This window comes from Garra rufa, chromosome 9 (assembly GCF_049309525.1).
Source record: "Garra rufa chromosome 9, GarRuf1.0, whole genome shotgun sequence".
NCBI classification, from domain to species: Eukaryota; Metazoa; Chordata; class Actinopteri; order Cypriniformes; family Cyprinidae; genus Garra; species Garra rufa.
Window position 1 is genome coordinate 24,024,589 of NC_133369.1, and position 25,535 is coordinate 24,050,123.

At 35.6% G+C, this 25,535-nt stretch overlaps 2 protein-coding genes across 2 annotated transcripts in view; both read right to left on the reverse strand.

The window, feature by feature from the left end:
- Positions 1 to 4,183: 4,183 nt before the first annotated feature.
- cdh17 (cadherin 17, LI cadherin (liver-intestine)) lies at positions 4,184 to 18,589 on the reverse strand. The gene is made up of 19 exons (XM_073847496.1): positions 18,505 to 18,589; positions 16,442 to 16,504; positions 15,726 to 15,821; positions 15,461 to 15,595; positions 14,217 to 14,355; positions 13,965 to 14,123; positions 13,656 to 13,814; positions 11,076 to 11,275; positions 10,851 to 10,979; positions 10,560 to 10,704; positions 9,713 to 9,928; positions 9,556 to 9,632; positions 9,264 to 9,455; positions 8,918 to 9,162; positions 7,040 to 7,170; positions 6,743 to 6,961; positions 5,631 to 5,741; positions 5,010 to 5,126; positions 4,184 to 4,925 (listed from the first exon to the last, which is right to left on the reverse strand). The coding sequence occupies exons 2-19, from the start codon at positions 16,484 to 16,486 to the stop codon at positions 4,837 to 4,839; spliced, it is 2,604 nt and encodes an 867-aa protein (XP_073703597.1). The 5' UTR covers positions 16,487 to 16,504; positions 18,505 to 18,589; the 3' UTR covers positions 4,184 to 4,836.
- Positions 18,590 to 21,496: 2,907 nt separating this feature from the next.
- Positions 21,497 to 25,535, reverse strand: part of gem (GTP binding protein overexpressed in skeletal muscle) — a 5,180-nt gene continuing 1,141 nt past the window's right edge. The window contains exons 2-4 of the mRNA XM_073847789.1: positions 24,708 to 24,893; positions 24,425 to 24,629; positions 21,497 to 22,186 (exon numbers count right to left, since the gene is read on the reverse strand). Of these exons, the coding sequence (XP_073703890.1) occupies positions 21,909 to 22,186; positions 24,425 to 24,629; positions 24,708 to 24,893 (669 nt within the window). The 3' untranslated portion in view covers positions 21,497 to 21,908. The remainder of the gene's footprint in view (positions 22,187 to 24,424; positions 24,630 to 24,707; positions 24,894 to 25,535) is intronic.

The window sequence follows — 25,535 nt, forward strand, 5'->3', positions numbered from 1 at the left end:
GTAGTTATAGTAAGCCTTACAAGGTAGTTTGGTTTTATTTTTTTTGTTGCTTTATCATTTCAGGGGCCTCATTTATAAAGACTTGCGTAGAAACCATCCTTGATTTTATCTAAGAACTTTTCTGATTTGATCGTAAGAGCGATTCAGAGAAAACGAACGTACTACGAAATCCATGCGTCCGCCAGTCATTCGGTTATAAATCACAAATGATCGTGGAATTGTGTGCAGCTGAATGTTCCGCCGTCGAAACGCCCCTGCTTAATTAATTAACATATAAAATGAGCTCATTCCTAAAGCAAAAACTCTGTGACAATGGCAAGTAAAAAGGAGTGCAAGAAATCAAATTATAGTGAGGCTGAACTATCAGCAATACCAGGCATTATCACAATGAAACGGTCGTACGCCAAGCTGGAATCTGACGTGGAGATAAGTACTTTTCCACGTCAAAGACGGTTTTTATAAATCTGTACTTTGACGTGGATTTGATCGTACGAACACTCTAAGATCAAATCAGTGCGTAAGAAAGTTTTATAAATGAGGCCCCAGGAGTTAAAACTGAAACTGTTTATCAAAAAAGAAAATGTTGCTCTTATAAATTAAGCTTTTTTTTTTTTTTTTTTTTACACTTTGGCAACAATCTGTCTGCCTTTTCCATTGTGTAAATTATGACTTTCTTTACATTCTCAGTGTCACAAATTTTCTTATTTTATTAGTGACATTAAATATTATATATTCTTTATGCTGCACCATTTTTTTTAGCTGTCTGGGAGAAGACGGAGGTTTGATAGAGTACAGTCAAACCCAAAATGATTCAGACACCAGATATAATTTTTTATATTTTTTCACTAGCGGGTGCAGGACACTATAGTTATATAAGTGAGGATAGCAAAATAAAGTAAAATGTGACATATACCCAAAAAGTCTTCATACAGTGGACTACCAGTAAAACTGATAACAATTTGGGACCAAAACTTTTCAGAAACTTTGACCTGACAATGTGTTTTTTCTTTAATTGCTAATGCGAACACCACAGACTGAACAAAATTAAGGACTGCTTAGAAATAAAACAAAGTATTAATAGTTATGTAAATATTACTAACAGTTGTTGACTGTAATCCATTACATACTTTTCTATCAAAGTTATCTGACATTATCAAGATGAATTTGAACTCAGTTTAACTCTGAGTTCTTGTCAAATTTTTAATTACCATTTTCTAAACTGTGATAACATAAAAAGGTGTCTGAATAAATTTTGGCTGGACTGTATTTCTCATTATTAATAAATACCAATAAATACCTTGTATGTAATGAATCTTAAATATTCACTTTACATCATATTTGTTCTTAGTTTTAGATTTTTCAAAATTCTTACACTTTGTGCCAATTCCACGTTTAGGTTATCTGCCGGACCCCATTGAAGATGACTTTTGGCAATAATACATCTTCAGAAATGTGTTGCCTGTTTAAAAAAGCAGTGCACTTGCTTTCAACAGTTTCTATTTAGACTTACCAGACTAATCTCTTGCAAAGGCAAATATTTCATTCTCTGGGGCCTGTAATTAATTTGATACGTCTATTAATTGTTGAGTGTTCATAGACTGTTGTATTGTTCCAAGCAGGTGAAGCAAGTGTGTGCATGTGCTCTCACTGCACATTGAGCGCTCTGCAAGCCTCTGGATGAACATGTGCAGATGTGGTGATCTGTATTCCTGGTGTCTTAGATGGACGAGTCAGTTGACACTGTTATGATATTAACGTAGGCCTATTCTCATTTTGGCTCTTCGTCTCATAACAGTTTGTTTGGCTCACGTTTTGGCAAAGGATCTAAACTGCCTAAAAGATGCACGTTTGTGGTATAAGAACAGGAATCAGCTCCCATGTTCCCATTTGTATGATTTCGGCTGTAACTATGACAACACATGTTGTGTGGGAGAGACAGAGTCAGAGGTTGAAGAATGATCAGATGGCTAGGCAAAAAAGACCAAGGGTACTGTGTAGACATCCATCTACCACTTACTCATTCATCCATCCGTCCGTTTTTCAGTCACAGGCAAGGTCAAGAGAGGAGCGATGCTCATCTGTCAATCCATCTGACCATCCTTTCCTTTGTGGAAAAGCCAGTGAAGGAATAAAGATCTTCTGAGTCTAGTCTAGTTTGTCAACAGCAAACCAAGTGGTGCTGTAAAAAATAAGGAAAGAGGAAGTAAAGTTATTAGTCATAAACTGAATTGTACTGTTGTTGTAAATTGAATGAACTGAATTTCACTGTCACCATTAAAAGAGAAAGGTTCACTTCCAGAATGAAAATGCCCTGAGAATTTACTCACCCCTGTGTCATCCAAGATGTTCATGTCTTTCTTTCTTTAGTTGCAAAGAAATGAAGTTTTCGAGGAAAACATTCAAAGGGTTCTACACAATCTTAGGCAAAGAATAAGGGTCTATCAAGTAAAACAATCTGTTATTTTATTAAAAAAATCTAGATACTTTATAACCATAATTGCTAATATGTCTCCACACATAGTGTAATCACGTTGGAAAAGTCACACACGGTTAGGGAGAAAAAAAATCATCCAACATCATTGTTTTACCTTTTTTTTTTTTTTTTTTTTTGTAAAGGGCATTTGACTTTCTTTGCACATTCGCTTTGTAAACACTGGGTCGGTACTGCTGCTTTCATTTTCATTTTTATACCTCAACTGGGATCATTAAGAGCCTTTTGAAGCTGCATTGAAACTGAAATTTAAATCTTCAACCCGTTGGCCACCATTTTAGTCCAATATCCACCTTGAATGTGGAAGTCTTGCTCGACTGGAACGCTGCTTTACATTTCCGGTCTCTGGTGTTTCTAGTCACATTAACATATTTTCCGCAACAATAATATAATGTTAAACCTGAGCACATTTTTATATTTAGTTATATTGAAAAAGTTTACATTTCGTCGTGGATTTGACATGGATTTCTATGGAGACTGGAAAACGAAAGCACCCAAATGCACCACTCATCAGTTAACGTTACACAGGAAAAAGGTGGATATGGAGGAAAATACTGTAGCCTAATGTTTTCCTCAAAAAAAATTTTTTTTCGACTTAAGAAAGAAAGACATGAACATCTTGAATGACATGGGGTGAGTAAATTATGAGGAAATTTATTTTCATTCTCGAAGTGGATTTCTCCCTAAATTACGTTTGGCAATAATGACGGTTGACTCTTACTCAACAAATAATAAGTTTAAAATATTAATATTACATATCTTACCTGTATAAATGTTAAAGCTTTTGCTAAGAGAAAACAGCGAAATGTTCAAAACAGCCTAAACCGAACTCCGCAACGATATTACAGGCAACAGTTGCGGCGAGGTCATTAATCTCACTACAGTGGATAACACAAGATGGCGGCAGATGCGAAGTTTTTTTTTTTTTTTTTTTTTACGAGTGATTTAATTTATAATTAAAAGTAGTTTTCATGGATGCTGGCAAATACCGCTGAATGCCGTCATTTTACAAACACAACCTGTAATTTATGTCGCACGTGTTTATGGAGAAAGTTCTAAATTATATATTTCCTTGGCTTGCTACAGGTATACACTTTGTATTGAGTCCAGCTTAAAAATAATATATTTTTAAATATCAGTCACGTTGTGTTTTGTCAATTCCCCAAGTTAATCATGTAAACACACAACTCTACACTCTCAAATAATTGTCACCCTGATCAGGGTGCAAGAGTAGCATTGTGTGTGTCTGAGTCCAAAAATGGACATAGAACCCCATCGGATGAGATCTGGCTAATATCAGGCATAAGGTATAACCATGTTTTTTACTATTACCCCGTGACATGCTCCCCCCCCCCCCCACTCAAACTTAGTCAGTGCACTCTGCTCTTGTTTTTGTGTGTTTATTATGGAACGTTGCTTAGAGACTGATGAATATGAAAGCAATAAGTCAGCATGAAGAGATACAGACTAGTGATACAGACTGAGAATTTATGAGAGTGAGTTTAAGGCACCTCTAGATTTGTCTCTGGTTTTTCATAATTTCTCTTCTTGACAGTACCATTGGTCTTTTTCAAGATCTGCAATCTATGATAAAACTTTATAGAAACACAAGGCATACAAATATTTAAGAATTATGTAAGAAGCAATGAACAAGTCTTTACTCATTACTATTATGTACTCTTGAAATCAGTATCTGGGTCAAAGTAGAACTTTATTTACAGAATGAACAATTTCCGTTTTCCACACATTCTGTGATTGTTATGCCTTCTTCAACGATTGACTTGCACTGCAGAATTGAAGGACATTTAATAGAACCTGGCCTTTGACCTGCACAAGATATTCTCTAGGAGAAAAACAAAAAATATCACATGGAAACATTTTTACACATTTTTTGTTGATTCTTGGACAATGGGGAATAAATATAAGATTTACATTTTTATAGATTTAATCCATATGAAATATGACAACATACTGTATACTCAAGTCTCAGACTACTAAAAATATACCACAAAGATGTTTAAAATTCCAAGAAAACACCTTAACTAGGGGGACAACAGATATATTTTTAAACTGGAAAAAAATGCAATTGAAAAGCTTTTAAATATAAAATATTTTAATATATCTGCCAGGCCACAAGGTGAATAAGTTACTGCTGAAACTGTCAGAAGATGCTAATCCTGAACATGAATATTTAATGATAATAAAAAGTGTGTTTTTAAAAATTAAAAGAAGCAGCACAACCACTTTCCAAACCAAAGGTGTGTGTGTTGAGGGTTATGGATGTCAGTTTGCCTGGGTTGTGAACCAAATAATATTTGCAGTTATAGTTGCATGTTATGCCAACTCTAGAGCATTGCTTTATCCTCTCCAGAAGATGCTGCTTTGTTCTGATTCTTCTTCTTGATTCGGTAGATAACAATGATCATCAACAGAGCTGGAAGGGAAAAAAACATTATGTCAGTTTGCTTCTTTTTACTCTTAAATATGAATAGAGCAAAACGAAACATATCAGTCTTACCGATGAAGCCTAATATTCCTGCCAGAATGCCGATGGTGCTGCTCATGCCCAGCTTCCAGCTATGAGCTGCTGGCTCGATGTAACAGTAGCCCAATTTAGTGCAGTTACATATACGCACTAAGCAAAAAAAAAAAAAAAAAAAGAGATTAATCTCAGATTAGATGTCATATGTTAAAGTCTGTGAGTGAGTTAGATGTTATATGTGACCCTGGACCACAAACCAGTCATAAGTCAATTTAGAGATTTGAGATACATGGGCTTTCCATTGATGTATGGTTTGTTAGGATAGGACAATAATTGGCCGAGGTACAACTATTTGAAAATCTGGAATCTGAGGGTGCAAAAAAATCTAAATATTGAGAAAATTGTCTTTAAAGTTGTCCAAATGAAGATGTAAGCAATGCATAATACTAATAAAAAAATAGGTTTTGATATATTCATGGTAGAAAATCTATTATCTTTACTTAATATCCTAATGATTTTTGGCATAAAAGAAAAATGTATAATTTTGACCCATACAATGTATTTTTGGCTATTGCTACAAATATACCCATGCTACTTAAGACTGGTTTTGTGGTCCAGGGTCACATATATAAAATAAAGAGAAAATAAAAAGTTTACCATCAAACTTCTGAGTGATACCCAATCCAGCCTTATCTTTGATGTTGATGGGAACAGTTGCGTTCAGATCACTTGAGGGCTTCTTCTTCAAAACCAGCTCTGCTGAGTTTCCTGTAGATACACATACAGGTTTACATGGTTACAGCAGTAAATACAATTACAGTGCCTTGCAAAAGTATTCACACCCCTTCATTTTTTTCATATTTTGTTTTGTTGCAGCATTATGTTAAACTGCTTTAAATTACTTTTTTCCCCACATCGATCTACATCTCATACACCATTATGACAAAGCACAAAACAGGTTTGTAACAACTTTGCAAATTTATTAGAAATAAAAAACTGAAAAGATCCTGTTGCATAAGTATTCATACCCTTTTCTGGGACACTCGACATTTAGCTCAGGAGCATTCATATTGCTTCTAGATGTTACTACACTTCGAGTGGAGTTAAACTGTGGCAAATTCATTTGAATGAGTATGATTTAGAAAGGCACACACCTCTCAGAAAAGGTCTAACAGCTGAAAATGCATATCAGAGCAAAAACCAAGTCCTGAGGTCAAGTCAAGATAACAGCCTGTAGAGCTCAGAGACAGACTTGCGTTAAGGCAATGATTTAGGGAAGAGTTTAGAAAAAAAATCTGCTGCATTGAAGGTTCACAGAAGCATTATCTTATCCATAATGGAAGACGATTGGAACGACTAGGACTATAGAAAATATCATCCAAGCTGACAGAGCTTGAGAGGTGAAAAGGTGAGGCAAAGAATGGCAGATAAATGCAGATGTACAAAGCTTGTCACATCATACCCAAAAAGACTTGAAGCTGTAAAGGTGCTTCAACTATGTACTGAGTTAAGGATATGAATACTTATGCAATGTACTTATTTCAGTGTTTTATTTTTAATACATTTGTAAAATTTGCAAATCTGGTTTTGGCTTTGTCATTATTATGGTGTATGGAGTGTAAATTGATCTGGGGAAAATCTAATTTAAAGCAGTTTAACATAATGCTGCAACAAAACAAAATGTGAAAAAATGAAAGGGGTATGAATACTTTTGCATGGCACTGTAAATACAACAGCCTGTTTTTTAAGACTACAGAAAATCTGCTCACCATCCAGAGGTTTGATCTCAAAGTTTGGTGACTTGCGGTTCATGGAGAAGGTGAAAGGCTCTCCGTAGGGGTCGGCGTCCTTATCGACAGCGGTGAGTTTCAAGGGGGTCATATCCTGAATGCAGATGAAGCCCTGTGTCTTCTCCAGTTTGGGGTAGTTGTCGTTCACATCCAGCAGGTGAATATCCACCTTCATCTCAGCCTCCTGCTTGTCTCCCTCTGAAAGGAACAGAAATAGATTGTAATATTTACCAAATGACACTCACTTGCAGTGAGTCAATGCATTGGAGCTCTCACCTGTCTCATAAGCGATAATTGTGAGAGAGATCTTCTCCACCGTCTCTCTGTCCAGAGCAGCTTTAGTCTTCAGCTCTCCAGAGCCAGCGTCCAGCTCCAACCAATTATGTTCATCACCCTCCATCTTAAATCTGACAAAAAGAATAATTAAATGCAAGAATTGTGTAAAAGGCATTTAAAATGCTAATTAGTACTAAAAAAAAGGCTTCCAGAGAGAGAGAGCTATTTTAAATATCAGAAGTCTTTTCTGCTCACCAAGCCTGCATTTATTTGATCCAAAGTACAGCAAAAACAGTACAATTTTGAAATATTTGTACTATTTAAAATAACTGTTTCTATGAAATATATTTTAAAATGTACTTTATTCCTATGAAAGCTTAATTTTCAGCATCATTATCAGCTGATTTACTGTTCAAAAACATGTATTATTATTATTATTATTATTATTATCATCATCAATATTTAAAACAGTTGAGTAATTTTGTGGTATAATACTTAGATTAAAGAACTCAAATAAATGTTTTGATGAGATCTTTATTGTAAGCTGGGTTTCTTTAAGTAACAGTCACACGGAAGGTGCACATTCCATGGTGACCGTTATGTTGTTCAAATAATGTTTGTGTATTAATGTTTGTGTTTTCTTATTTTACCAGTACTGAAAACTGCCTAATAGGAGGGGCCATGAACTGGAATCCGATTGTGTGTCTTCCTGAAAGGGGAGGAGAATAAATGTGGAATTGTGTAACGGGCAATTAGCAGCTAAGGGGTTATGATTGGATAGTTTGAAAATGAAGGAGGAGATTAAACTATGAAAGACTGATGAGAAGTTTGGCGGGAAACGAAAAGAGGGGTGTTTGTTAGACTAGTAGCTTTTTTTTGCTACTTTTTCTTTTTTCCCTTTTTGTCTTTGGAAATGGATGTATAATGGACTTTTTGCTGTTACACCTTTCTTTTTGAATTTTTGCCACCTGGTAAATTAATCAAATTTTCCATGGACTTCTCTGGAGTTGACTGCTTGTTTAGCCACTGCATCGACCACCTTACAACAAATTTATAAAAGCTTTTGTAACATTATTCACTACACCTTTTTAAATCTTGGAGTCAGTATAATTTTTTTCGAGGAAAGAAATGATAGAAATTACTACTTTTATTTAGCAAGGATCCTTCAAATTGATCAAAAGTGATGATAAAGACATTTATAATGTTACAAAAGATTTCTATTCCAGATAAATGCTGTTCTTCTGAAATAAAATTCTACTGAGCTGTTTTAAACATAATAATAATAATAAAAGTTTTTTGAGCAGCAAATCAGAATAAATCAGAGTAATGATGCTAAAATTCAGCTTTGAAATCACAAGAATGAATTACATTTTAAAGTAAATTCAAATAGAATATAGTGCGAATATTTAGTTTTTTTGTCGTACTTTGGATCAAATAAATGCAGGCTTGGTGAGAGACTCCTTTAAAAAACATTAAAAATCTTACTGTTCAAAAACTTTTGACTGGTAGTGTTAATACATAGGCCTAAACTAAATATACCCCCTAAAATAAAAGGTATTTTGGAAAAATTGACAATAAAAGAAGCAACATTTGTCCAGCTATATGCTCAATCTAAAGCAAAAGGTAATGTTTATTTGTAGTTCTAAGGTGGGATTGCTTAAAATGTTACCAACATAGACAGAATTAAATTGAAATATAATGTTAAACCACCACCATGCAATATGTGTTCAATTTCTTTTATAAGTGTCAACATAAAACTGCTGGAACAGAGATCTCTCTTCAATAAACTTGGAAAGTAGCATAATCAAAGCACTGTGGACAAACAATCTCATCTCATATATGATCTGATTATACAGGAGACACAAAGCAAAGCATTACTTGATAGTCTTTTCCTCTGGATCCTTGGCTTCAGCGGTCATTATTACGGTTCCAACCGTGATGTTTTCTGGAACATTGACATTAAGACTGTCCACTTCAAATTTTGGAGGCTCGTCCACATCCACCAACTGAATGACGGCAATTGTGGTGGCTCTTTCATCATATTCCACTCCTTTGATCAGGGGCTCAGGATTACGGGCATCAATATGAAGGTTGAAGACTTTCTGGAGCTCGTAATCCAATGGCTGAAGATGGAAAATATGACAAAATAAAGAAACATAAAGAGTACAAAAGCATAAAACAGAAATGTTTCAACATTTGTTCCTGATGAGTGAAGTCTTGTTACCCGAGCAATGTAGACTCTGCCCTCTCCAGTGGCTTCATCAACCTCAATGGCGAGGAGGTTATGTGGGTCTCCATCAACGATTTGATACTCCACTTTAGAGCTTCCTGTTCCTGGTTCATCTGCATCTGTGGCTTTGATGGTAAGCAAAGTGGTTCCCACTTCAGCCAGTTCAGGAACACTGTAGATCCCATACTGCAATAGGGTGGTCGTGAATCAGAGCAGAGATTAAGTATTCAGTAAACCACAGGGAGAAAGAATGTAAATCATGTGAGAAGTAAAATAAAATATATACATCATCTTTCTCGAAGATGGGGATCTCATTATTGAGGTCGATGACCTTGATGATGGCTTTGCATTCCGTGGTGAAATCTACAAACAAGTGCAAAAGTTAAGGTGCACATTTTTCGTAAATTTGCATTCCATTATGTTCAAACTGTGTTTGTGTTTACCTTTATCAGACACATTGAAGGTAAGCTCATACTGAGGCACCACTTTCCTTTGTAAGTTTGGATTTGCCACTTGGATTTCACCAGTGCTTTGGTCAATGGTGAACATTTGTTCTTTTGGCTTGGTTGGCACCTGGCTCAGGAGTTTGTAGACTAATAATGAGTTCAGTGTGTCTTCCTCATCACTATCATAAGCAGGCAGAACTCCAACTGAATTACCTAAACATGCAAAGAATAAAACATTTCAAGATCAGAAATGAAGGAAAATGAAAAATATTTAAAACATGTCAAGAAAGTTGAATCTAAAAATCTGAGATTAAAATAAAGCTTTTCATTTTAAACAAACATTATGAAATACAAATACTGAGTAAACCCATGTAAACCCATGCTATGGGGATCATAAAACAAGGATAATACAACCTGTTTTTTTAAGACATAGGAACATTTTTTTGGTCCCCATTAGGAAAAAAGCTTATAAATTGTGCAAAACACAGAACGTTTTCTGTGAGGGTTAGGTTTAGGGTATAGAATATACAGTTTATACAGTATGAAATTCATTATGCCTATGGAAAGTCCCTATAAAATATGAAAATCCATCTGTGTGTATGTACAGTTGAAGTCAAAAGTTTACATACACCTTGCAGAATCTGCAAAATGGTAATTATTTTATTCAACTATTGTTTGTCTTTTATGTGAAATACCGTATTCAGGTCAGTACTAAATAAAACATAACATGCATTTTGTATGATCCCTCTTATTTTGCTAAAATAATTATCATTTTGCAGATTCTGCAAGTCGTATGTAAACTTTTTACTTCAACTGTATGTTTATAAGGGTTTAACATTCTTACCTATGGGCTCATTCTCTTGCACCTCAAACACAGCTTCATTACACAGAGGAGGGTTATCATTCGCATCCTCCACCCGCACAGGAATCTCCATGGGTTTTTCCAGCTCAACACCCTGTTCATCTTCTGCCAGGACCACCAATATGTACTAAAACACACACACATACAAACATGTCAGGCATAAAATGCAAAACTCAGTTTTATACAATAAAGTAATAAAAAGTAAAATATGTTGAAAACTGGTATTGATTATTTTTCTCTTTCAGTTTTGTTTTTTCATGCATTTCTATTTACCATATCTTTCTGTTCTCTATCCAGAGGACCGGTGACATAGATGTCTCCATCTTGATTGATGGTGAAGGGGAAGGCAAGTCTTTCTTTCTGTACCAGCCTGTACAAGGCAGTGGGATCATTGGCTCGCACCTATGACAAAAAAAAAAAAAAAACATTAAAATTGAATAAAATAATGTAATGAATTATTAAAAATTCTATGTATAAAAACGTACTAATAAAACTTACTGTGGCAAGGTACATAGGATAGTCCCCTTCCAAATTTTCTTTCAGAATGACTGGTCCAGGGCTGACCCAGAGGTTTTGAAGGACAACAATGTTGACCTGTGTTGTGCTTTTCAAAATCTTTGAACCTTCACCTCCCATGTCCTCTACGCGAACGATCAGCGCGTAGTCTGGATCTTGAAGAAGATTCACTTCTCTTCTTTCTGGTCATACAAAAATAAGCACTGATTAATTATGACTGATTATTAAGTAGTTAAATAACACCTATTTATGTTGCCCATAGATTGATGTTTCTGCTGTAGAGTCATTTGGAAATATCTTCCTTGGTGAAGGAAATATACAGTTGAAGTCAAAAGTTTACATCCTCCTTTCTGAATCTGCAAAATCTTAATTATTTTACCAAAATAAAAGGGATCATACAAAATGCATGTTATTGTTTATTTATTACTGACCTGAATAAGATATTTCATATAAAAGGTGTTTACATAGTCCACAAAAGAAAATAATAGCTGAATTTATAAAAATGACCCCGTTCAAAAATTTACATCCCCTTGATTATTAATACCGTGTTCTTACCTGAACGATCTACAGCAGTGTTTTTTTAGTGATAGTTGTTCACGAGTCCCTTGTTTGTCCTGAACAGTTAAACTGCCTGCTGTTCTTCAGACAAAATCCTTAAGATCCCACAAATTCTAAAGTTATTAATATTAAACATTTTTTTAAACTGTTTTTCACACTTGCAGTTGTGCTTTATCTCTGAATATGTTTAACTAATTGCTGTCCAAATGATTCACAGTTTCAAAGCTCTCGAAAAACCACAGGCCATCGTCACCTGGAGGTCAAAATAATGCAACTGTTTTAATGTTCATCAAATGAACTACTGATTAAAAATAAAAAAATAATAATAAAAGCTTTATGAAGCAGTGTTTTGAAAGCACCCTTCATTATTGATCTGAGTGGTGCTTACCTTTAGGTGGTGAAAAAAATATTATTCCACAGCATGATAGACTACAAACTAATGAAGCGGCAGGCTTGCGCATTTCTGTTAGTGGCCATGATGTGCATTGATTTGTGCTGGTAATGTGGATGCTGAATGGTGGAGTAATCTCGGTTAAATCCAGCCTCATTTTTGAGACTACACTAATCTGCAGTGATGAGGGCTGAACTGCTTGTGCAGTTAATGACTGTTCTTATTTACAGCACGTGGCACGTTCCACACACCAGAGCGAGGGAATGTAATCATATACAAGTGGTCATTCATAGACATTAACACCAGTTTAATCTGAGTGTGTATGTGAAAGCACTGTAATCTTATTCTCAATTGCATGTTCTGTTCTCCCTCATGCTCTCATTTGCTCAAAGAGGATCACAAATGGAGGAGAGAGACCCAGATACTGCTTTTATTTGGCCCATTTAGAAATTTAGTCAGAGTTCTGTTATTCATAGTGAAATGCTAGTAAACAAGTCTTTGAGTCTGACACGATTATATGCACAAGATAAACTGCTTTTTCAAAATAGCACACTATGGAAGCTTGAAGCACACAATAAACATGAATGAACATCAGAGCGTATTTTATTTCAACCGTTGAAAGACATCAATACAAACAATTTTTCAATTTTATGTCCATCAAAGTTAATCTACTCTCCTGTTTTATTTGTTTGTTGGACAAAATGGCAGATTCAGCATTATGATTGGTCAGATTGCCTGTCAATCAAGCTGTTTGCAAAGGGTCAATTCTGTTTTGCTTTTTCCATCACAGAAGACTTTATTGAAGTATTAAAAGTTTACATTTTATCCCACTGCTGAAACAAGCTTCCATACAAAACTGTTAAACTAACTATGGATTTTTTTTGTTTGTTTGTTTGTTTTTACCTTCAAATATCAATTTCAGAATCATTCTAATAGTACACTTACTTCTGATAAGTTAAATGGCTTTTGTTTCTTTCATACTCTCCTGCCAAAATGTCTGTTCCAATTATGTAAGTTTAGTGAATGGGTAAAAATCAATCTGACCAATCGTAACACAGAATCCACCTTTTTTTGTCCGACAAACCAGACAGGAAAGTGGATTACGTCGGGGGACTTGAACTTGATGTGTAATTGTAAAATAAAATATCTTCTGATGTTCATTTATGTTTATTTCATGCTATAACTATTAAGGAGGAAGACATGATCGGTTCATGTTGCTTGAACTGAAGAGCTACAGCGATCTGTTACAACACATTAAAAAGCCCAAAAACTTTTTTTAATGTTTGAATTTCTTAAAAATTACAACATTTGAAAGCTGAGACTTTGTTTTATACCTAAAGCAACCTGCTCTGTCTCTTCTGTTGGTACATTGTTAGTTTCTATTGGCTCCGCAATGTATTTTTCACTGTGTGAGAACATGATGTGTGGCGTGAGAGTACTATGGATTGTCAGATTGTCGGATTGTTTTTTGCAAAGGGTAAATTACGACTGTTTAATATTTATGAATTTCACTCACTTAACTGTAGGGAGCTCCATGGTCGCAAAAATTAACAAAACTACATACAGCTGCTTTAAATAATGTGAAAACTGTGTGTGCTTCTGTATGTTCTCACCAGCACGTTCGATGCATTTGTAAAAGGGGTTGCTTTCCAGAGGCAAGTTGTTTTTTGGAATACAGTAGTCCTCAAACTTCCTTTTCAGAACATCAGGACTGCCATGGACCTCCCCACGGCTGTACGATATGCTGGGCCTGGCCCTCAGAAACTCAGCTCCTGTAAAACAGAAAGACACAGTTTTATCTTCTTTTAAAGAGAAATAATAGTTTGGCACACAACAGAAAACAATCATAATAACTTGTACAAAAACAACATATGCACGTTTAGGTTCTTCTGTGTATTTTTGTTCAAAATGTGTTGACATACCTTCCTCTGTTGTAAAGATCTCTCCAGTTTCCTGGTTAATGCCAAAGTAAGACACTTTCCCAGGATTGGGGATTTGGCTCACAATGCTGTATCTCAGTTGGGCATTTAATGTTTCAGGATCGTCTGCATCGCTAGCAGACACCTGCAAGAATGTAACTCCTGCACGCACACAATATTAAAAGTACAATTCAAAGTGTTAATTTGAATTTAATTTAAGTTTCAATGTCCATTGATAATGCGTGTGTTTCTCACCTGCAGGTGAATGCTCTCTGACCCGGCCACTGTACTGATTCTCACTGAAGACAGGGGCATTGTTGTTGACATCCACAACTTGCAAGACAACCGAGTAAGGCCCATCAACAGTTTCACCATCTGCTGAACGTGCTTCAATCTGAAGAAAAAACAAACATATTTAGAATCGTTTGTACTGGAATTTGTCAACACGTCAATTTTTAATTTATAAAATTATAAATATCTAAAATAATTGTATACAATTGTGGTTTTATGACTTCATATTAAAGGATTAGTTCACTTCCAGAATAAAAATTTCCTGATTTACTCAGCCCAGTGTCATCCAAGATGTTCATGTCTTTCTTTCTTCAGTCGAAAAGAAATTAAGGTTTCTGAGGAAAACATTCCAGGATTCTTCTCCATATAGTAGACTTCAATAGGAGTCAACAAGTTGAAGGTCCAAATTGCAAAATTTCAAAGGGCTCTACACAATCCCAGCCGATGAATAAGGGTTTTATCTAGAAAAACAATCGGCCATTTTCAACTAGCTCAAAAATTGTAGGCTAGGGCAAAAACTCCATCTTATTTTCTGCTCCAACTTCAAAATCGTCCAACATTGTTGTTTTACCTTTTTTTGTAAAGGGTGCCGCGTTTCACTTTCTTTGCACATTAACTTTGTGAACACTGGGTTGCTACTTCCGGCTATGTCACGCATGCATGATTACATAATGTATGAGGTCACGCTAGTGCAAGACGAGCATTTGTGGTTAAAGAGTATCAACATTTGATTTTTTTTTTTTTTTTAGAAAATAACCAATCGTTTCGCTAGAAAAGACCCTTATTCCTCGGCCTGGGTCGTGTAGAGACCTTTGAAGCTGCATTAAAACTGCAATTTGGACCTTCAATCCATTGGCCACCATTGAAGTCCACTATATGGAGAAAAATCCTGGAATGTTTCCCTCAAAAACCTCAATTTCTTTTTGACTGAAAAAAGTAAGACATGAACATCTTGGATGACAAGATCAGGAAATGTTTATTCTGGAAGTGAACTAATCCTTTAACTGATTTAAAAGAACCATTTAAATAAACTACTGAACGTAATACAGTGATTTAAAATAGTGAAAAATAAATATATATACATTGTTATACATCAACAATGTGCTTTGTGCACACTAGAAAAGAACAACGTAGGGATTTTGTATCTTTTTAAAGACCCAGGTGTTTGCATGTCATGTGTGATATTTCATAATACAATAATAAATTACTTTAAGATTGTGTCTTTTCCCAGGGCTCCATTCCAGAGGCTGTTCCAGGTAAAGCCAGCCGTCTAAAGAGATACTGATCTTTCCTTCGGTCTCTTCGCTTACATGGTATGTCTCCGCTTCCTCTGTAGATGTAAACTGAACAAAGAAAACATTTCTATTAATATAATTGACAACAGACACTAAAGATATGTTCTAATAAAAATGTAAACGTTATGTCTCTTTATAACTAACCCGTCTGCCAAGACTAACACGGTGCCTACGGTACCTGGTAAATGGGATAGGGCACAGGTGTAGCCTCTGGCACATCCAAAACTAGATTTCGTAATGGCCCCTTTTTGTCCTCCAGACCAATCCCATGAGCCTAAGAGAGAGAGAGAGAGAGAGAGAGAGAGAGAGAGAGAGAGAGAGAGAGAGAGAGAGAGAGAGAGAGAGAGAGAGAGAGAGAGAGAGAGAGAGAGAGAGAGAGAGAGTAAAAAAGTTCTTATGAACCAATATGAAAAAATAACCTAAGCTGCTGAATTTAAAATGACTTATTGCAAAATCACTATTATAGATAAGCTTATTGCCAACTGCAATATTGCCTGCTATCAATCTAGACAGTCCTGCACAACATTAGCGGCCAATATTCTTTCTGAGAATGAGATTCCCCTGCTTGCTATTAAAAAACTCATTACACTTGACCACAGTTCTAACTAAATAAAGATGTTATTGTCATTTATTTAATATCAAGTCAATAATCCATTAAACCAATCTGTGCTTTGAAGGTTGCTGTTTTTGTGGATTATTTGTAGAACAAATCATTTAACTTTCCAAGCGCCGAATGAATCCAGATTATGTCGTGCGTCAGGTCTTTGACTGATTAATGGAGTGTGAGCAGAAAAAATTGGACTTCAGCACAGTTACTCATTTATGGACTGAATAAAAGATCGTAAGGAGACTACAAGGTCACAGAGTTAAAATGCTACTCGCATTCACACTTACAATGCTGACGAGAAGGGTCAAGGGTAGCAAATATGCACCTCTCATGGTCCCGGGCAACACAACCTGATGGAAAATGAATGAAACATTGCTTTTAATTAGAAGTACCTTTTTTTTTATATAGTTTATAGCAGCGATATTTATTTGTCAAATAGCTTTATTAGATGACTATGCCCTGATATGATCCTTCTGTGCAAACTGAACAATATTAGAACATAAATTAGAACCACATGGTGTGACAAAAACCTAATTACAAATAGCCCAGTCAGGAAATAGACCAATCTGCTTCTTTAATGGCAAACTTCAGTCAATGATTACTACTGACTAGTACTATTCAATCAGTGCTGAGTAATATTTTAAAAACAAATATTTGAGCAAGTTGGTGTTTTATTTTTCCCTCTATTGTCAGTCCCTCTGTGCATCTCATATGCATAAAAATAGTGCATGAGTGGCATTTGATGCTGACATCACGATTCTCGTCATCTAGCGCAGCGTGTGTGTGTGTAAGTTTTACATGAATCGCAGCCCATAAAAAGGTTATTTAAAGGTCACTTGGCATTCAAGTGTGGGCGGCACCTCCTGTGCCAGACAGAGCTGACTATGTGCGCATGTGTGTTTTTGTGTGTCACTGCTATCACGGTTTATCAGATTTTACAATGTCTGTACTGACAGTTATATTACAAAACCTAGACTCAGAACCTAGACAAATGAACCAATAATTATGTGCATGTTGAAAATGGGGCCAAAACATTAAAATAAAATGTTTAAGAAAGAAATAGTGCTTTCTTAGGGTCTTTTCAAGATTCAGATAAAACGTGAACTATGTCATTTGCAGAAGTATTGGTTTCTCATACACTGTAAAAAAAAAACAACAACAAAAAAAACACAATTTGTTGACTAAACTTAAAAAAATGTTATCCTGCTGCCTTAAAATTTTAAGTTGAATCAATTCAAATATCTAAGTTGTCACTAAACTTTTTTCAGTTGATTGAACTGAAAATTATAAGGCAGCCAGGTAACTAATTATTTTAAGTTGATTCAACTTATTTTTTTACAGTGTATCAGTAAACACTTGGTAAATGAAAGTAAGTTGGAGATCACGGATCAATAAAGGAAGTTGTATTCAGGAGTGGCTCCATACTTCAGTCCCAATAAATATATTTATCTAGATAAACAATAAACAGATTTATCTAGAAATGTTTAACTGATCCCACATATAATGTGTGTGAAGAGATCAACATTTCTAGATAAATCTGATTGTGTTAGTCACAGTTTGAGTCTAAAAGTAGGTTAAACCGTGTCGGATGTTACTAAAATACTGTATTGAAATAAGCTGTGAGGTTTAGTGCTTTACTGATACTGGATTTTTATTTCAGTTATATCTGTCGGATCTATTGTGAAAGACAGACACGCCTTGAAACAGATGTGACACAAGGTGACATTGAAGTTAATGTGACCTCTGATAAGCTACTTTAGCTTTTCGGCTTTAAACTATTGATCGACACACTACACAAATTGGTTGATTTTATCAATTATTTATAAATGAATCAGGGTGTTCTGGTGCACAAGCTGAAATCAATACTCATGTCCTGTTATAAATACCAGCTCAAGCATTTTCGTTTACAATTTTTTGACTTTTCAAAAACAGATGATTTAAATATAAAAATGCAATGATAATTTATATTAGGCTAGATGGCTTTAACAACAGTACAGATTCTAACATGAATCTATATGAGAACAAGAGGCCCAGGCTTGTGACCTCTGGTGACTTTCTGACAGTACAAGATCAAAAAATATCATATCCGCATGCAAATATGCTCATAAACAAGTTTGTACCTACAACGCTACAGCAAGTTTCAATCTTTAAATGCCCTTCCACATACGCTGGTCAACACCCTTCTACAGCTCTGAGCAAAGTCGAACAAGATCATAATCTAACGTAGGCCTCGAAAGCCATATTTCAGTGCAAATGGCAAACGACACATTGGTAACTAAAACATATTTTTTTCAAATCAGCTTAAAATCAAAGAGAACAACTATATGAAGAAAAGACAAGAGACACAGACCTGTCAGCAGAGCTCCTCTCCTCAAAAGACTGAACGTCTCAGTCCTGAAGTGCTTCCTGTTTAAGTCAAAGTTTAACTCTGCTTTATTGAGCCTAATCATTATCCACTGATTCACTGCTCAGGGGAGTGGACTGTAAATTTAAGGTATTTTATGGTACTGTTTGGCGAATAGTATACTGGATTTGTGGATGTGTTAATGTATGAACATCAAGCATTTAATTAAAAGGACACAACAAACTTCCTCTCTATTCAGAGGCCTTATTTCAATCATTTCTATGCAAGATGATAGGGACAAAGGGGACAAAGCAGATTTCTGAGGACAAGCTTGGACAAAAAGGAGAAAATACATCTGAAAACAAGCTGTGTGACTGATGGAAATCACTATACATTCATAAAGAGTGTAAAGGTCACCTTCACACAGCTGTGTGCTCACAATCTTGAGTAATATAGGCCTGCAATCTATGATCCTTGATCTTTGGAGAGACTCTGGCTTGGTTGTGCTCCATGTTTCTCAGTTTCATCTGATACTGAAAACAATACATTAGTAAGAGCCTTGGTATTTAATGCTGACACCTGAAATAAACTTTATTTACTTACCCTCATGTTGTTTCATTCCATACCTGTATGGCTTTTCTTCTTCTGTGGAACACAAAAGACTGTTGTTTCGGACCCTATTAACTTTCATTCTGTTGACGACGTAAAACTATTATCTTTTAAAACTCAACCACAGAAGATTTGAAACATCGGTTTTTACCTGTAAGAGTGACGACACACCTTTTCTTGGCAACACTTGCATAATAAATTAAAACAAATATGGATGTGAATACTGTAAAATATTAACTTTTGAAAAATCTGTTGTAATCGCTTCCTGTAAAAGTGACCCCTTAAATGTAAATGTCTGAAGTCAAAGGCACCTTGAGTGGTGGTTCCCATGGTTTTCCATTGACTAATTATTGTGCAGCCCTATCAGCACAATGGAGACTAAGAGGGTAAAGGGTAAGATTAGTAGAGATGATACTTACCGCAGGCTTTGAGACTGAAACAGAGAAACCTGCTGCTGAGATGAACTATTTTAGTGACATTACAACACTGTCTGTCTAGATGGAAGTTTGCAGTAATGTTTGCTGCCTCACGAATACCGGATCTGACAGGAAGTGGCCTCATAATGAGCAATACCTAACAATCTGCTACACTCCATGTGTGTCCATTTAGAGCAAATGCTCATAAACAAATAGGCAACACAGCTGCCTGATTAGCTTTAGTCTTACACAGTTTTAACACATACACTACATTGATAATCATTCACAGCAGTGATCACACATCAGTTGAATGTGTCATTCATTTGTCCTTCTCACCTTTCGAAGCAAAGTAGGAGGAGTGTTTTTGAATAACAGGAACAAATGTGTTCTAGTATTACACACATTTAATCACCAATAGAGCTTGACTGTAATGAAAAGATGCTGCTACCTGTGTATACAGTTGAAGTTAAAAGTTTACATACAGCTTGCAGAATCTGCAAGATGTTAATTATTTTAGCAAAAAAAGAGGGTTCATACAAAATGCATGTTATTTTTTATTTAGTACTGACCTGAATAAGATATTTCGCATAAAAGATGTTTACATATAGTCCACATGACAAAATAAAAGTTGAATTTATAAAAATGACCTTATTTAAAAGTTCACATACACTTGATTGTTAATACTGTGTTGTTTCCTGAATGATCCAGCTGTTTTTTTTTTTTTTGCTTAGTGATAGTTGTTCATGAGTCCCTTGTTTGTCCTAAACATATAAACTGGCCATTGTTCTTCAGAAAAATCCTCTGGGTCCCACAAATCAGCATTTTTGTGTATTTGAACATTTTCCAACAATAACTGCACGATTTTGAGATGCATCTTTTCACACTGAGAACTGAGGGACTTTTTGTTTTTATTTCTAAAGCATCAGTGAGAGTTTGAACCCTCTGTAATAGTTGCAATGCATTAAGACCTGAGGGTGAAACATTTTGAATTGAAGAATTTTCCAGAAGACAAAATCCATTAAATTTACTCAAATTCAAAAAGTTTTCACTCCCCGCCTCTTAATGCATTGCTTTTCCTTCTGTAGCATCAGTGAGCGTTTAAACCTTCTGTAATAGTTACATATGAGTCCCTCAGTTGTCCTCAGATGGATCTCAAAATCATAGTCATTGTTCAAAAACACCAAAACGGTTCAAATACACCAAAATGGTGAAAAACCAAAGAATTTGTGGGACCTAAAGGATTTTTCTGAAGAACAGCGGGCAGTTTAACTGTTTAGGACAAACTCATGAACAACGATCACTAAACAAAATAAACACATCTGTGGATCATTCTGGTAACAACAGAATATTAAGAATCAAGGGGATGAAAACTTTTGAAGGGGGTCATTTTATAAATTATTATTATTTCTGTGGACTGTATGTATACATCTTTTATGAAAAAATATCATATGGTGAAATATCTTATTCAGGTCAGTACTAAATATATAACATGCATTTTGTATGATCCATCTTATTTTAGTAAAATAATTAACATTTTGCTGATTTTGCAAGGTGTATGTAAACTTTTGACCTTAACTGTATATATGTTATCTATGAATTATCTGTATATATAAAATAAATTAGGAAATCTGTCATTAATTACTCATGTCGTTCCAAACCCATAAGACCTTCTTTAGAACACAAATTAAGATATTTCGGATAAAATCTGAGAACATTTTGACCCTGCATAGACAACAAGGCAACTGAAATGTTCCAACAGTCCAGAAAGATAGTCCATGTGACAACAATGGATCATTATTTTTGTTTTCATTGCAGACAAAAAGTATTCTTATATATTCTTCATAACATTACAGTTGAACCACTGATGTCACTATTTTATCAATGTCCTTACTATCTTTCTGGACTGTTTGAACATTTCAGTTTGGCTTTTCTGGATGACTTTCAAAATGACCAAAGTATGTCAGATTTATCATAAAAAAAACAATATTTTATTTCTTTTGAACACTATATGCTCAAACTGAGCAAAAGTTGGACAAAACATTTTCACACACATGGTACAACAAAAAGGTTTCACAATTCAACAGCAAATCCATCAGGAATATCATAAAAAAGCAAAAGAATCACTTTTAACTTGGGGTTCCCACAAAAAAAACGTTAGTATTTCATGGCTTTTGAAACGTTTAGAGGGCGAAGAGTAACAATAGAGCGTTCTGTCCTTCACAGAGGGAGCGAGAAGCCTGTAATCGATGCTCTTCTACAGCACAGTCTAATATAGACATCCATGGCTTTCTTAATAATCACAAAAAGGGGAAAAACAAACACTTGAACAGATACTTTCCAAAATGTTTGCACCCAAACTCCACACAAAACTTCAAAGTCTCTGCACTACAGACTCATCAGGTCATGACATGATTTAGACTTGAGTTTAAAGGCAGCCTGCTTGTTCTTCTTAGCAACCAATCTGTTAATAAAACGCTTTGCTTTCTTTGGGAGGCTCTCTCTGCGTTTTTGAAGAGAACAGCGTCTGCTGAGGGATTCTGTGCTGTCTCTTCGCAGACGGAGCTGGCGGATGATGCCCTCAAACAGCGGCCAGACGTTGTGCTGCATTGCTGCTGACGTCTCGATGAACTTACAGTCGAAGACAGCAGCAGACGCACGACCCTCTGAAAAAATAAGAGTAGAAATAAAATAATAAATACAAATTCTGAGTGATCTAAGCTAAAACAAAAAGAACTAAGAAACAATCCCATAAAGGGATTTTGAGATTAAGAAGATCAATTAGCAGTTTTACTGCTACTGATAGAAATAACTTCAGGATAAAGAGTAGAAAAGCACCAACGCTATCTCACAACCAATTCGCACAAATTTTACGAGGTGGCTAATTCGTACGAATTCGTAAGACCTCACTCATACAATTTTGTATGATTTGTCTAGACCCTAGTGACTGGTAGGTTTAGGGGTAAGTCATTCGTACAATTTCATACGAATTGGGAAATTCGTAAAATATGTACGATTTAGCAAAAAACATACAAATTCGTACGACCTCACTCGTATGATTTGTCTAGGCCCCAATGATGAGTAGGTTTAGGGGTGGGGTTAGGGGTGGGTCATTCGCACAAATTCATACAAATTGGGAAACTCGTAAAATACGTACGATTTAGCAAAAATCTTACAAATTTGTACAACCTCACTCGTATGATTTGTCTAGGCCGCAATGATGAGTAGGTTTAGGGGTGGGGTTAGGGGTAGGTCATTCGTACAAATTCATACGAATTAGGAAACTCATAAAATATGTACGATTTAGCAAAAATTGTACAAATTCGTACAACCTCACTCATGTGATTTGTCTAGTCCCCAATGAGGAGAAGGTTTAGGGGTGGGGGTTAGGGGTGGGTCATTTGTACAAATTCATACGAATTGGGAAACTCATATAATACATACGATTTAGCGAAAATCGTACAAATTCATACGAATTGGGAAACTCATATAATACGTACGATTTAGCAAAAATCGTACAAATTTGTACAACCTCACTCATATGACTTGTCTAGGCCCCAATGATGAGTAGGTTTAGGGGTGGGGGTTAGGAGTTAGGGGTAGGTCATTCGTACAAATTCATACGAATTGGGAAACTCATATAATACGTACGATTTAGCAAAAATCATACAAATTCGTACAACCTCACTCATATGATTTGTCTAGGCCCCAGTGATGAGTAGGTTTAAGGGCGGGGTAAGGGGTAGGTTATTAGTTCGAATTCATACAAATTGGGGAATTTGTAAAATACATATGATTTAGCAAAAATCTTACAAATTCATATGACCTCACTTAAATGATATTGTATGATTTGTCTCGACCCCAGTGACAGGTGGGTTTAGAGGCAGGGTTAGAGGAAGGTAATTCGTAATAATTCATACAAATTGAGAAACTCGTGAAAAACAATTTAGCAAAAATCATGCAACTTTACTTGTACAGTTTTGCACGATTTGTCTAGATCCCAGTGACGAGTAGGTTTAGGGGCAGGGTTAGGGGTATGTCATTTGTACATATTCATATGAATTAGGGAACTCGTAAAATACATACAATTTAGCAAAAATCTTACAAATGCGTACAACCTCTGTCGTATGATTTTGATTTTGTTTGCTTTGTCTAGATCCTAATAATGGATAGGTTTAGGGGTAGGTCATTTGTACGAATTCATACAAATTGGGGAACTTGTAAAATATGTACGATTTAGCAAAAATTGTACGAATCTGATAACCTCACTCGTGCAGTTTAGCACAATTTGTCTAGACCCCAGTGATGGGTAGGTTTAGGGGCAGGGTTGGGGTAAGTCATTCATACGAAATCATACAAATTGGGGAACTTTTAAAATATGTATTTAGCAAAAATCGTATGAATTTGTAAGACCTCACTTGTAAAGTTTAGCATGATTTGTCTAGACTCCAGAGACAGGCAGATTTAGGGGTAGGTCATTTGTACAAATTCATCTGAATTGGGGAACTCATAAATTACGTATGATTTAGCAAAAAACGTACAAAATAGTACAAATGAGGTTGCACGGATTTGTACATTTTTGCTAAATTGTACGTATTTTTATTGGTACAGTTTTGCACAATTTGTCGAGATCCCAGTGACGGGCAAGTTTAGGAGCAAGGTTATGGATAAGTCATACGATTTAGCAAAAATTTTACAAATTCGTACAACCTGTCAACCTCACTCATACCCTATCACAATCCCGCCCCTAAACCTACTGGTCACTGGCTAAATCGTACAAAATCATACAAGTGAGGTTGTATGAATTTGTACAAATTAGCCACCTCGTAAAATATATACGAATTGCCATGATATCGGGTTGTAAGCACTGAAGAGTTTTACTGTTTCAATTCAAAATCACTTACCACTAATGGACACTTCTCTGCAGCGAACCAGGTCACATTTATTGCCGACGAGGATGATGGGAGTGCGGTCGGCCTCGCGCTGACTTCGAAGCTGAATGCGAAGATCTGCTGCACGAAGGAAGCTTGAACGATCTGTTATGGCATAAACTATAATGAAAGCATCTCCTGTCTGCAAACACTGCTCCTGCGTCCAGCCGCCCTCATCCTGATGAAAACAAAAATCAGTCTCAGAACCTCCAATCACAGTATATTAATATAAATTCAGAAAAAATTAAATAAAGACCTGTGAATCCCACGTGTCCAGTAAGGTAACAGTGGCCCTCTCGCCATCTACTGTTATTGTCTGCTCAAATACTTCACCTGAGAACAAAAAAAGGGGACAAAGAGTTGAAACAAGGTTATGAATACTAGCAATGGTAAAAATGCACAAAATTACAATTTGCTCACTTTTAAAAACACACGTTATATCCTATATTGACAATAAACAATATGAGGAGGAACTCTTGTGGCGCCACTTAAACATTTCTACAAAGACAAGCGTTACATCAGATACGACCTTGAACCAAAACGCTAGTGCGCCCTGTTGCTATGGTATCCTCATTAGGGGAACACGATTTCTGTATGAATATATTCGCCCTGACAAACCTGTAGCCTAACATCAAAAGCTCATTCATTGATTCATCAAATTACTGAGCTTTTAATATTAAATTAAAATGTTAAGTGTGCACTTGCTAAAAAAAAGGAGCCTAAATATTCCTTTAAAATTATTTCCCTTAATATGCCATCAATTTTCCCCCCTGGATCCCAGTTTAAAACCTCCTGGTATGGGTTTCTAAGTGTCCAAAAATCGTGAAACATAACGTAGATACATATTAATCCAATATTTGTACATTAATATATTACATTAGTCTACTTTTATTACCCTTAACCTGTTGTTTTGACTTTCTACGTATTTATAGACAAGTGACCATTAGACTACATAATTCCAAATTATTTATTTGATATTACAAATATGATGGGAAAACTCTGTTTACAAAAACCAAAAATTCTAAATTTAACCGGTTTATATCCAAATTGTACCTGAAAGTGATAACATGCGATATCTGATGTG